General features: G+C 36.4%; 1 protein-coding gene across 2 annotated transcripts in view; it reads right to left on the bottom strand.

Annotated features, from left to right (window-relative positions):
• The window catches only part of RNF141 (ring finger protein 141), a 35,288-nt gene extending 22,185 nt beyond the window's left edge, over positions 1-13,103 (bottom strand). Inside the window, exons 1-3 of one of the 2 annotated variants that reach the window (XM_090264059.1) lie at positions 13,000-13,103; positions 5,267-5,460; positions 1,208-1,316 (exon numbers count right to left, since the gene is read on the bottom strand). In XM_090264059.1, the coding sequence (XP_090120185.1) occupies positions 1,208-1,316; positions 5,267-5,409 (252 nt within the window). In that variant the 5' untranslated portion in view covers positions 5,410-5,460; positions 13,000-13,103. Of the gene's footprint in view, positions 1-1,207; positions 1,317-5,266; positions 5,461-12,792; positions 12,855-12,999 lie in introns of those variants that run through there. The other variant, XM_090264065.1, reaches the window with a different exon arrangement.
• Positions 13,104-14,852: the final 1,749 nt, after the last annotated feature.

The raw sequence follows: 14,852 nt of genomic DNA, 5'->3' as shown, positions 1-14,852 counted from the left end.
AACCACACATTGTTGTTTCTCTCCCTTTCTCCCTCCCTTCCCCTCTTTCTAAAAACTAAATATATATATATCTCCAGACTAGATAGATTTAAGTGCTATGGAGAAGACTGAACAGAGATGAAATGCTAAAGGGTTGTAGAGAAGGCCTCACAGAGGTGACATTTAAGAACTGAAAGGTGTATAGGAATGAGTCATATTTGGGGGAAAGATCATTCCAGGCTGAGTGAACAGGAAGTGCAAAGGCTGTTAGGCAAAAGTGTGCCTGGCAAGGAGCACAAGGAGGCCAGCAAGGAGTCCAGGGTGAATGGAACAGAATGAGAGAGGGAGGAGTGGGAGATAACAAGGCTAGGGGGTGTGCTGGGGGCAGAATGCACAGGACTTTGCTGATCATAGCATAAAAGGAAAAAATCCCCTTACCCAGGTATGGGTTGGCCAGGGACAGACTTCAGAGCACTCAGGAATGCCCAGTTTACTGTTTATATGCATATGGATGATTTTACTGTTTGTTTGTTTCAGAGCAGGAGTTGGGATAGGAAAAGGCCTAATAAAATTTGTTCCTTCATTTTCACCAAGGCCTCAAAAAGGTTAAAAACCGTCTGTTCTAACCTGATGGTGGATGAGGCTTCCTAATTATGACAGCTGCCATTATATTTTTTTAGTACAGTTGATATATTCTATTATCTAAAATTTAAAGATGCACTAAGAGATATTGTATCGATGGTGAAAAACTCATTCTATAAGTAAAAACTACAAAAAAAAAAAAAACTCCATAAAAAACAAACCTAACGGATTTTATATTATTAAATAAATAAAACCCAGTATTCTTAAAAGAAATGATCTCCTAAAATAACTTTAATTTTTAAGGAGTCAGTCATCTTGGAGTTAAGCAGGGTGTCACCTTAGGGCCCCACAGCCATCGAAATCCAAAAGGATGGATAGAGGGTGTAAGGATGAGAGTTTATTAACACCTTTCTTGATTATAAAAATCTCCACTATATGGTAATTATATAACCAGTGAGATTCAAAACAGTTTACCTGGAAGGCAATAACAGTATCAAAACTATGTTTTATACAGTTTTATAAATGTTAATAATAACCAAATTATTAACATTTATTTCAACCATACTATACTATACTATACTATTAAATGTGGCTCTAAGCACCAAAATCATTCAAACTCTGCACTGGAAGTATCTATCACCCTCACCTTGGTGCAGAGCACCCGTACAACCACTTTCCAAAAGGCGGAGGAATCAGACCCAGGTTGTACCTCAAAGAGAAGATGTTTTTCCTGGCCAGAAGCCACTTTAGCAGTTCTGAAAAGAGATAAACACATTTTTAAAATTTTATGACAAGTCATATAAAATAATGGAGCCATGAAACCAGATTCAAAAAACACTTTAAAACAGAGAAGGCAATTTGAAGAAAACACAAAGACCAATAATAATAATAATAATAATAATAATAATAATAATAATAATGATTGTAATAATTAGAATCTTTAAAACACAGGGATAGAGTTTTGATTACACATACTAATTAATTTCCAAGGTTTTTAAAGTCAACAGCATAGTGGAACAATATTTATAAATATTTTTGCCATATCTGATATCTCAATGTTCTTCAAATTTTTAACAGACACCTATGAAAACATGTCCATGGAATTAAGTATTTAATAAAAGAAAAACTGCTGCTGGTTTCATTTATCCACATTTTAACTACTGCCTCAGGTGTACATAAATTGTGGGAAAAAATCTTGCATTTGGTTGAGTCCTTATTTAAGCAACAACACTAACGCATCACTTTTTAAAAAGAAATTATAATTTGGACTGTATCAAGCAAATAATTTAGAGACACTTTAAATATAGCCTTACTGTCTTCCCCTAGCAGAGTAATTTTAACCTAGAGAGCCATAGGATTCTAACATACAAATATGACTTTTAGAGGATAATTCACTATCATGCCATCAACACCAATTTAAATCAGTTCAAAGACATACTTAAATATTCCTGCTCTCTTCTTTCATTGCTCACATTTCTCTCTGAGCACCAGTGGGGATATCACACTCAGAACTAAGTGACTTACAGCTAAATAAATTGAGGCCACTGAAAATTAAGCAACTAGCCCTAGGTAACAAGACCTGCCAGGGAATGTAATTCAGCTGTGCCAGTTCCCAGTTGTTTTCTAGCTATCAAGCTACACTTCTCCTGCGTAGGTTTAAATTTATTTCTCAGACAGCTCGGCACTTATGAAATGCCCAACTCTGACATGAAAATTTGTTATAAGAACCAAATCTACACAGAAAATTCCCATGCTGAATAATAAAAGGAAGATATTCTTGACCATTACCTCTATGTTACACAGTAAACTTAGCTTATGGATGCTTTAACAGAACACATTTTATTCAGTATCTTTGGGCCAAAAGGCAAGATTTTGTATATTAGACTAGGCTTATATAAGTCCCAAGACCCCAGGTGGATGGCAAGTCACTGATTACTCTTCATGAGTTGAAACCATCGTTGTAAAAATCATTCCACTGTTACGATACTATTAAATTTTCAATCCAATTTTACTTAAGAATAGGGTCCCAGAAGTAAATTCTCAAATACTACCAAATGGATCTTTTCTTTTTGTTTTTCAGTGAAATGCTAAAGTTTTAAAAACTGATGACATTTTTATTATAAAGATTAAAAAATACACAAACATACAGTAAGATGTAATCTCCCTCACTGCCCCCCTTTCCACCAACTTCCCAGAGACCCAGTATGTAGCCTCTTAATTCATTTTCTTTTTTTTTTAATAATTTATTTATTTGTTTATTTATTTATTTTTAGAGAGAGGGGAAAGGAGAAAGAGAGGGAGAGAAATATCACTGTGTGGTTGCCTCTCACTTGCTCCCCCAACTGGGGACCTGACGTACAACCTAGTCATGTGCCCTGACTGGGAACTGAACCAGCGACACTTTGCTCGCAGGCCAACGCTCAATCCACTGAGCCACAGCAGCCAGGTTAATTCATTTTCTATGTATTTACATATACAAGGGGAGATCCTAAAAAAAAACAAAAGGCAAATTATTGTCTGGAGGGTGGGTCCCTTGTAGTACAGGCTTCCCCTGCTAGGTGAGTGTTCCAGGACTCATCTGTATCAGTGTACCAGCTGGTGTTATTGTGAGAGGCTGTGTTCAGCTTCAGTGAATTTTTCTGGAAGACTCTTTCAACACATTTGCCCATTTCATGATGGGTGATTTATGAGCGCATCTGCCCACACTGCACTGAGTGTTCAGTTTTTGATCAAAAACAGCATGACCCCCATGCCCCACCTTCCCTATTCACTCGATCTCACCCCAAGTGACTGTTTTTGCTTCCCGGGATGAAAGAAGTCCTCAAAGGGAAACGTTCTGCTGATGTGGAAGAGGTGAAACAAAAAATGACAGAAGCATTACAAGACATCAGAATCAGGGGGGAGGGGGGCAGGGAGAAGGGGGGAAAGAAGGGGAAGGGTCTAGTCAAGGAACTAGTATAAATGACCATGGACATGGACAACGGGGTATGGATTGACTGTGGGAGAAGTGGTGGTGGGGGGTTGGGGGGGCAGGAATTGGGGAGAAAGTGGGACAGCTGTAATAGAAAAATAAATAAATTTTTTAAAAAAAGGCATCAATATCGATGAGTTCAAAAACTTCTGAGCAGTGGAAAAAACATCTCAATGGGTGTATTGCATCAGACGGAGAGCACTTTGACGGAGACTGAAGTTTAAACAAGTGAGAATAAATAGACAATTTTTTAAACATAAATTCTGGGGTTTTCTGGCGCGTGGTCTCCCCATCATAAACCCATACAGGATCCATCTATATAGCCATACAAGGCTTTTTTTTTTTTAATCAAGAAAATCCAGTGCTCTTAAAAGAAATGATCATCTAAGATAACTTTAAGACATTCTTTACACTGCATGACCTGCTAATAGACTCTAGTCATGTCCCTAAAGACTGTATTTCCTTCTCTTTATCTGATGTGTTCCATATGGCCAAGTAGGTTTCTTATAAGCCAATAAAGCCACCACAAAGCTTAGGGAGAAGGGTCACGCATCTTTCCCTGAACTATTTTTTTTTTCCATTTCCCTGAACTATTAATAGGGACTCTAATATGTTTATATTTGTACTAAGAGGGTCCAGACTACCTGGTGATTTTGACTGGCTTTTTTGGGGGGCTTTAAAGAGAGGTTAAAGTGGGACAGTGAAGGTAGGATAGAGGAAAAAATGTCAGACTTAGGGAGAGCTGAATCTGCCATTAATACTTGGGCAATAGTTTTAGGCCTCAGTTAAAATGCCCAACCCTCAGCAGACTGCCTTGCACATACTACACGCTCAGTGAATGTTAGCTAAATTGAATAGACCAAAGAGGAAACCTCCTTTAAGATCTCATTTAAAAGGTAATGCCATACTTACATCCCAAAGGAGATAGAAGATTTTATATATATATAGATGTAGGGATGTAGGAGCTGCTAGAGAAAGACTTAATAGAAGGAAGTGACATCTGCTCACCTGTAACTAGGGGAGAAAACACTCAAAGAAAAAGTAATATTTTAAAAGCGTAACAATCTGGTGCCATTTAGGGACAAAGAGCCTTGCATATTTTAATAGTTTCTATAACAGTTCAGTATAAAAATTGATAAAGAATACATTCACAAACCCAAAAGACTAAGTTCTAATTACAGTGCTCTTTAAGATAAAGTTATATTCTATTTTAAACATTAATCTATTTGAGAGTTAAGTAGAGATTTAAAGACTTTAACTGACTGGAAAGTATTAATAACTAAAATATTTTATTCTTCAATGACAAATGAATTATTATGATATATGTATTTCTCTGGCAAAATAATGGCTCAGTGAATAAACACAGAAGACTGGTTTATTAATTAACCAGACGAGTACCTGAGCGCCCTTTGATTCTCCTCAGAGCCTTTCTCTAAGGGTGGCTAACTGGAACACCCTCTCGTTATATACCCCTTCAGTGCTTTCAAACAAGAACCAACTTATATGCCTGTGTTTAAAATTTAATTTAATGGTCCTTCAATCTCTTTTGTTCCTATTACATATTTTTAAATAGCCACATAGAAAGTCCTATAGCAGGTACTCAATACACATTTGCTAACTGCTTATGAAAACATTAATTCTTATCAATCAATATTTCTGGTTACTTCTCAGACAGTCATGACATATGGGGCATATGTAAGGGGAAAAAATAAAATGAAAAACAGCAAGCCTTACACATCATTAAGTTCAGCCACTCTCGCAAGAAATTCTTCGTAAGTTAAGGAACCACTTTCTCGAACCAATGTGATGTGTTTTGCTACTTTTTCTGGTAACTTGTTAAGAACCAACTGTGTCTGATCCGAAATTTGCTGTCCCATGATGAAATGATGTCTTCTGAAATCCAGAAAGAGTGTTGCTTCACATAGTTTCTGTCAAATATATATATATATATATATATGTTACTTTTATATATAATATAAAAACAGCAATATATCCACTCCTTCAAGAAAATAAAAGGAAAACTAGAAATACATTTAAGTGAGAGAGTTCAGTAAACTTACACAGCCTAAAGTGGAATTTATTTAAAATATATTTAAGAGTAAAGATATATATTTCTATTTTTAAAAGTCACAGAGCTAAATGAGAAAACAGGATTCATTTACATAATTGGGAGGGTGATGAACCTCTAATTCCTACAATTCTGCCAAATAAAAACCATGATAGACGCACACACAGAGGCATTTAAGTGATTGTACTTAGCAGGAAGTGTGTTTACCTTATAAAATTTTCCTCAGAACATTTCCTGACGCTTACGTGTCAGACTCAAAACTAAGGGCCTTCCACATATTATCATTTATTTCTTACAATGGCCCTAAGAGATAGGCATTATTATATTCCTGATTTACAGATAAGGAAATAGAGGTAAGTGATTTTTCTAAAGTTAAACAGTTGGTAAGTGGTTGAAGTGAAATTTGAACTCATGTTTTTCATATTCTAGCACTCATATTCTTAACCACTATGATACACTATGATATATAATCATACTATATCAGCTAAAAAACATCTGTTGTTCAATTATTTTATAAATGTGCAATTTATTTTTAATTGTAAAATATATGTAAATTAAACACTTTTGGCTTGAAAAACCTAAGAAAATTAAAATGTTATATAATTTAACTGCCTCACATTTTCTGCTTAAAAAACAAAACAAAACAGCTCATTTGCTTTTTAACTCCTCTAGATGTTTTAACTTAGAATTTATGTAATTTGTTTTCTAAATATAAAGGTGATATTTTAGTTAAAGGCTGGATCACAGCTTAATAACCTGTCAATATATATCAGTAAGTTGCTGAACTGACTTAAAAATTTAACCACAAAACAGTTATTTAATAACCACTTACTCGAGAGTCTTTAAAGATATAAATCTATGTATTATGGCTAAGGAAGAGTTAGATTCATTTATTCTAGATATTTTTTTCATTTGCTAAATAATAATTTATCAGGATACCAAGAATTAAGAATACAGTTAAAACAGAAAATAAAATTTTAGTATATATCTAAGCTGAGGTGAGGTACTCTATAACTGAATATGCAAATCCATATATAATGCAAATCCATATATAATACAAATACCACTACTACTACTAATAAAAGCAAATATTAATCACTTCGCTTGTGCAACAGTCTCCTAAGCACTTTAACATGTATGCATGAATTCAGTCACTTAAATACCCATAAGAACAATTTTATAGATGAAGAAACAGGACAGTTGGGATAGTTAAGGAGACAAACATAGGCAGGTTAAAGTAACAAAGTTACACAGCTAACAGCAGAGTTCTTATATATTTATATATAATTAGAAAAAAAAAGCATTATAATTAAAAAAACTGATCCCATTTAAAAATTAATTTTATCAAAGACTATTACTTTATCTTACCCAAAATAACTCTCATATCATGTAAACCAGGTGAAATATTATGTTGGCCAAAAAGTTCGTTTGGTTTTTTATTCCGTAAGGCTTTAGCAGTGTTTCGTTGTCTTTAACTTCACTTGAAACAATTTTGTTAGGTTATACTGTGACAGCTGTCATATCAGCATGCATTGAAAAATAAAAACTTATCAAAACTGGTGAATTTTTGTATAGCCACTTTAATACTGAAGATGGGAGAAAATGGGCAACATTTTCAGTGTATTATGCTTTATTTCAAGAAAGGTAAAGATGCAACTGAAATGCAAAAGAAAGATTTGTGCAGTGTATGGAGAAGGTGTAATGACTGATTGAAAATGTCAAAAGTGGTTTGTGAAGTTTCGTGCTGGAGATTTCTCCCTGGATGATGCTCCATGGTTGGGTAGACCAGCTGAAGCTGTTATGGGTCAAACTGAGATGTTATTTGAGAACAATTAACGTTATGCCAAATGGGAGACAGCCAACATACTCAAAATATCCAAATCAATAAAATTATTGGTAAAATAAAAAATGCGTCTTTTATTTTATGAAAAAATCCATATGGACTTTTTGGCCAACCCAATAGTAACAATTTCAGACAAAATTTTTTTCCAAGAAACCTGCTTTATTATTTAAGAAAAAAATTTAGTTATAACTCTAAGCATAAAATATAAACTTAAAAATACAAAATCATTTGCAATAAGAATTCTCAGTAACCATAAATATGTAAAGTTTTCTTTGGGTATTAAAATTTAATGTACTGTATGAGACTTGTTCCTTTAGTCACATTAAATAAAAGTATAATTGTACTAAAAAAGAAAAACTCAACAGTTACTGTTTTGAATATGAGCCTACTTGGCAATGAAAAATATTATAGAGATAAATAAAAGGAAGTTGTTGAGAAATATCCAAGCCACTAAAAAAAAGTTTCTAAATGCAAAATTATCATTTCAAATTTAGCCAAGTGGATTCATAGCAACTGTATCCATAGAGAAACAAAAATGTTAGCTTAGAGGTGGTCTCTAGGGTATTCAATATTAGTGATTTCTGAATTTTAAAAACTAATAAAATTTCAGAGAATCATGGTTGCATATTTATTTTTATTCTAAGTAAGGATAGTTTTCAAAAATAAAACAAACAAAAAAAATCCCCAAAACTTAACAAAAAATTTTAAAGGAACAATTTATAACCTGAAAAGTAGAAGGATATATTAGAATAAAAGTCCTTCCCAAGAAGGCAGTAACTTCACACTAATATATACTACATATACAGTATTCCCTCACTTATCACGGGTGTTATATTCCAGACCCCCCCAACGAAGTAGGAACCTTATACTTATTCTACACTCTTAAACCTACGTAACTTTAACAATATACATATACAGTAGCGCAAAATCCCGCGATATAGCGAAAAATCCACGATAAATAATTAGATATAATATTTTTAAAAATCCCACAATACAGTGAGGCCGCGATAAGTAAACTGCGATATAGCGAGGGACTACTGTATACACATACACTATTGCTCATATTTTTCTTGTTTTAACCCAAACTGGTGCAAACATCATGAGAGGTCAATGGTTGTAGACCAGTGTTTGGGAGTGTTCAACAGACTTTTTAAAAATTAAATTCAACAAGTACCATGTGCTTGGCATTGTGCTATGTTCTGGGGATACAAAAGTGAGTGAAAGAAACATGATTCTTGCCACCATAGAGCATCTGACACGGTGGAGGACAGACAATTATGCCAATAAATATGTAACTACAAAATGAAAGCGCTGAGCCAAACAAACAAGTACAAGGTGCTACGAAAGCCTATAAATGGGGGACTTGACCTAGTCTTCTATGAGGGAAAAAGTCCTTGGGCCACCAATATTTGATTCGAGATGAGTCAGTCAGAGAAGAGGGTTAGGGGCACAGTGAGGAGAAGACGCTGCAGGCAGAGGTCACAGAAGTGCCTGACACAGGAAGGAGCATGATGACTTGGAGGCAACAGAAAAGGCCAGCGTTACTAACACAGAGGGGCAGAAAAAGGAGACTGGCACCAAGAGATGGGCTGTTTACCATTTTTACTGATGACCCCAAAGGCAAGACTGCATGCCTGCCCAATCTGTGGATGACTAAAACTGGAATAGAGAATGTACAATGAATACCAGAGTCAAGACTGAAATAGATATTTTCAGAAATGAAATAAATTACATCAAATATGACTCAGAGTTTATCCTGAATATGTCTTGAAAAGCCACCTGCACAGAAACACATAGTGAAGATGTGCTAAAAGCAGTTAAAATATAAATGGTCAGAGGGTTTCAGTCAAAATAAGCTAACAATAAATAAGGGCAAGAAAGATATTAAAGAATCCTAAACTCTTGCTAGAAGCAGAAGTCCAGAGCAAGGGCCTAGCCCCATTGTGCTCCGTAATGGTTAGACCACACTGAAGTTTGTGATCAGCTCTTAGCAGTCACTTTTAAAGGGCACCTAGTCATTTGAACATATTTGGGAGAGTATACAAGATGTTATAGATCTAGAAAAGGAGACAAAGCATTTTATTCTAGCTAATCACAGTTCAGTCCATGTGGAGCAACCTGACAGGTTTGTTCAAATATTTGAAGAGGTTTCATGTGGAGGATGGAGTGAGGTTTATTTGTATAGTTACAGAGACCATAACAGGCAATTAAGGGCAATTAGGCAGGTTTCAGGTCAATATAAGAAATGTCCTATCGTCCATAATTATCCAGAAGTGTTAAGGGCTGTTTTGTAATTAAGGTATTTGATGTTACTTTCATTGGAAGTATAGAAGTGTTTCAATAAAGATTAGTACATTGATCTAATGAGAGTTTTAGAGAAGACTTTTGTTTGGGTGAGAAGTGGAGTAGGTGACCTCTAACCTATTATTTTACTCCCAAAGTGAAACTTAAACTCCCTCTAGCTTTTCCTGTATCAATCCAATCAAAATGCAATAAAAGATTTTAATCAACCAGACTGAAAACTTTAAATTACACTTATATTACTTAACAAAGAAAAAAATCGAAGTTTTGAAACAGTCTTAACTGTGTAAAAATGTGCAATGGTAATTTAATCGATGTGCCCATCAAACAGATACTTAGAGAAGCCTTAGTTACTTACTGAATTAGAAAATGGTTCTTTTTGTTTCCGCATTGTTTTGATTTGGTGCCCTAATTTGAGGCAACATATTAATTTGTTATCCTGTAATTGCATTTGGTATCTGGCAAACCTGATCGCTACTAATCAGTTCCTGATTAAAAAGGAACTCTATCTGGAGGTTACTAACAGAGCCTGGAACAGTGGTTCTCAACCTGGTTCAGTAGAGAGAACCTGGAATTTATGGTTCATTTTGAATACTATAAAATAACAATAAATATTAATGTCTATCACTAGTATAAAAGTATGATTCTGTGACCTATATGAAATATAAAACCAAACACAAGGGTGCATGTTCACAAAAACTATCTGTTGAGGCCACCCTCTAGTCACCTGGCATGGGTTTTTCAGTGTCCCTCTTTGGTGGCTCTGCACATTCTTCTACCACATCACATATCAGCTAGGTCAATTGACTATGCCCCTCTGCAAGCTTCTTGAGGATAGCAGCTGTGTTCTCTCTTCTGGCAGATATATAAGCATACAATAAAGGTTTATAGATGGATACAATAAATATTGCTGACAGTTTTTGCTTTTTTATTATTCACTCAGTATTCTTTTGATTGTTGTTTACCTGTTCAGTCACCGACCAGTACTAACTTGGAGAGAAGCTAAAGTTAAAAAAAATACATGAAAAAATATATAAAATTGTAAAAATTTATCATTCAGTTAATACTTATGTAAGTTGAGAAGTAGTCATTATCTGATATCAGCAAAATACTTCCTTCTAGATCATGGAACAGTATTTCATAGGAACATAATTTGCAAGACACTGGCACAGAATTCAGCAAAAGACAAATCTCTGGTCAAGATTTCTCAAAGAACTAGCAGCTCTCACACTATTAGGACACCCATAATTTAGTCCTTTCTAGCAGGATAATAATGTGCTTTCAAAAACACTGGAAGGATTTTAAAAATAAAGAACTGCTCTTTTGAAACATGAGGATATCAAGGATTCCAAAAATGCCACATTCTCCAGAGTCTAGTGGGTGGTAACATACACTTGATCATTTCTTTTTCTAACAAAGGAATTGTTGTAGTTCAAATATTCTTTAAAGATATAAAATCACATTACGGGCAAATGGCAAAAATCAACTAACCAAACAAACAAGCAAAAAAACTCCATGAAAATTTAAACCATATCCATTCATAAAAGGACTAAAGCAAAGTTAAAAGCCTGAAAGTGCAAAAAGATGGCTAGTTCACAAGTACTGTAGTGTTTAGAAAACCTCTCCGAAACCTGCTCTTCATGAAATTTTGTTATCAGCCACTTTACTTACAAAAAGATATTTACAACTGAAATAATTATTTTCATGGTGAAGTCAGTGATAAAAAAAAATCGGTGATAAAAACTAAGTACTAAAAACTAAGTTCCTAAGGATACACTTTTATTACTCATTGCTTACTCAAACTCTACATCTGTAAGCTGTTCTGCAAGACAAGAAGTTAACAGCAGTTAGAACAGGTACATGGTGAAACAAGTTAAACTAGTCAGTCACTGTAGAGTCTGGAATGCCTGTTCTGGGCTCAAATATCTTAATCAGAAGAAAATTTTTATAGAAAAAAAAAACTACAAAAGAATGGGAAGTACTTGGAGATTAAGACTACATATTTCTGACAGCATCAGTGTGATTACTGACTACATTACATACTTGGGAAAACAGACGAACTAAACTTGTGTTAGGTGTTTGGATGTGAACTACACATCAAATATGAAGTTCACTTACACGAAATGACAAAGTACATGTTTTGGAAATCTACAATCATTCTAGAGGAAATTATTTAAAAATGGCAGCCAGTCAGCCATCAAAAGAAAGGAGAAAAATCCATACTATTTTTTGAGTTATGAATTCAGAAAGCATCACTTTTTATAGAGAGGTGATTTCAATATAGCAGTGACTAATTTAGGATTGTCAGTCCGAGATTAAATTCTGAATGGATGGAGCTCGATTTATAGCAAGAATAATGGGCAAGGCGGAGGAGTGGAAAAGAGTAACTTTATGCAGAAAAATCTCAGATTAATAATCACAGGCAACTTTATAAATGTGCCAGAGGCAAGAATGCCCTCATTTGGCATTGTGAAACACGACAGGGTCAGAATATGGTCCTATACTGTAATTAAAATAAGAGGGCTGGGGATGAATTTGAATACTAAGTCCACATTTTGTAGTATGATACAAATAACAAGAAATCATCCAAAGCTAACACAGAAGGCCTCCCTTCCAGGAATCGTAACTGCCATTATTAGCAAGGAAATGTCTCAGCCGGGTCTCAAGGTAGTTGGTTCAACAAGGAAAGCCCTTTGGGAAGAGGCCGCCTAAGCTAATTTAGATGTGGAGAGCCATCGCAGCTAAGTAGATCGACTTGACCATTTCTGAGTTATCGTCACGTGGTAGAGGGCTTCTAATCTGGGGTGTCCAGTGCGGCGGGGGTGCCTACGGTTCTTAACAGCGCCAGGGTGTTTAGGAAACACACCTGCCACCCTAGCCTCTGCAGCCCCTCCGGAAGCGCACTTGAACTTGGAGCTTTTAACCAACAGCTAGCCGACACTACGCGCAGGCGGCAATATTCAAAAGCGGTTCCAGACCCGAGAAGGAAAAACTCTCCAGTTCCCCCAATCCACCTCAACCCTTGAGCGGGACGAGCCACCTCCCCACCTCAGGCCACTGGAAGCCGCCAGGCTGGGGACGGCGTGCCCAATGCAGGGCCTTCCAAGCCAGCTCCGCACCCTAGGCCGGGGCCTAGAACGGGCGGCAGGAAGCCCTGGTCAGCTGTCGAGGCCTGACCGGTGTCCTACTCCCAGACCAAAAGTCGTGGAACGGGAGGGAAGAGAAACGACCAAAGGACTGCGCAGCAGACCTCACCCCAGGTTCACAGCATCGCGCTTCCGGCGCTGCAGGTACCGCCCTGGCCCGCCACTCAGACCCGCATTCGGCCGCGGCGGGGATCTGCTGGCAACCCGGTCGCACCTCAGTGACGCAAAAGCCCCGCCGCCCCGCCCCCTCCCCCGGCACGTTGTCTGGAGACAGTGCCTGCTGTCAGTTCCCCGCAGCTGTGCTCCAGCTCTCTGGCTACCTGGCTCCACTTCACCAAGGGATCTGAGAGGGAGGGTGGCGGTAGGGGCATCGCCTTGCAGTCTTCTCGAGGTAGCGGCTCCATGGGGTGGCCATGGGTACGGCCTGGCCGACCGCTGTCTTTCCAGGCGCCATCTCTCAGGGGCTGTGGAGGCCTCGCCCATGGTAACAAAGGTCACTCTTGGAACCCTGGTTTGGTCAAGGGTTGGATTCCCAGCCATCACTTATTAGACCTCCAATCTCCCTCTGGTCATGGTTACACAAAGATGATCTATCACGAAATGGTGTAGATTATGCTCACTATTGGGTTGGCCAAAAAGTCCATTTAGTTTTTTCCGTAAAATAAAAGACACATTTTTCATTTTTCCCAATAACTTTATTGATTTGGATATTTTGAGTATGTCGGCTATCTCTCACTATTGGCTTCTAGTGGGTAGAGGCCAGGGGTGCTGCTAAACATCTCCCAATGCGTAAGACAGCCCCACAGCAAAGAATTATTTCACCGAAATGTCAATAGTACCAAGGAACTTCACAAACGACTTCTGACATGTTCGAGCAGTCACAGCATCTTCTCCATACATTGAACAAAAAATTGTTTTTGCATTTCAATTGCTTTCTTGAAATAATAAAGCATATGCCAAAGATGTTTCCTGTCTTCTTCCATCTTCAATATTGAAATGGCTGCACAAAAATTTCCCAATTTTGATGTTTTTCTTTTAAAAATGCACACTGATATGACAGTTGTCACAATGCAATTTTATAAAATAGTTTCAAATAAAGTTAAAGACAACTAAGCACTACTAGAGCCATCACATGGAAAACAGGCTTAGGAAAGTCTATTACGTTTTTCAAGGTCAACCAACCAGTCAGCAGAACCAAATTAAAATCCAAGGTTTTAACTCTTGTTTTAAAATACCTCAGTAAAATGATAAGACTTCATCAGGGCCAGGTCCATGTTTGCATGTGTACTTCTTTATTATACCTCATTCAGAATGTACAGAACCTGGCATGCAATAGTTGTTCAATATTTGAATACTTAATGAATATTTGAATGCTGAAAAAATGAGATCCAGGATTGCCATCACGTGTAAAAACAGTTAAATTTTGAAGAGATATTTGCACACCCATGCTCATTGCAGCATTATTTATAATAGCCAAGAGGTCCATCAATGTCCATCAAGAGATGAATGGGAAGAGAAAAAGTCCTTCGCCCATTTCTTAATCAGGCTAACTGGGTTTTGTTGTCATTGTCATTGAGTCGTAGAAGTTCTTTATATATTTTGGATGCTAGCAGTGAACAATGGGACATTGAAATTTTAAAATACCATTCAGAAGCAATAAATAATAAAAATAAAATACTTAGGGATAAATTGGACCAAAGATATGAAAGACATATAAACTGAAACTTACAAAATGTGTGAGAGTAATTAACGATCTAAATACAGAAATATATTGTGTTCATCAGAATATTTGGTATTCTTAAGATGTCATTAATCTCTGATTTGATCTGTAGCTTTAAAGGCAAGTCCAATAAAAGTCATAGCAGAGTTTTTGTGTGTGTGTGTGGAAATACCAAACTAATTCTAAATATATATAGAAATGCAAAGGACCTAGAGTAGCCAAAACTTTCATTAAGAAAAGCA

The sequence above is a fragment of the Furipterus horrens genome, unplaced genomic scaffold (genome assembly GCF_987537825.1).
Source record: "Furipterus horrens unplaced genomic scaffold, mFurHor1.1.pri manual_scaffold_2, whole genome shotgun sequence".
In the NCBI taxonomy this organism is placed as follows: domain Eukaryota; kingdom Metazoa; phylum Chordata; class Mammalia; order Chiroptera; family Furipteridae; genus Furipterus; species Furipterus horrens.
Note: the sequence above shows the minus strand (reverse complement) of the source record. Positions and strands in the feature narration are given on the sequence as shown.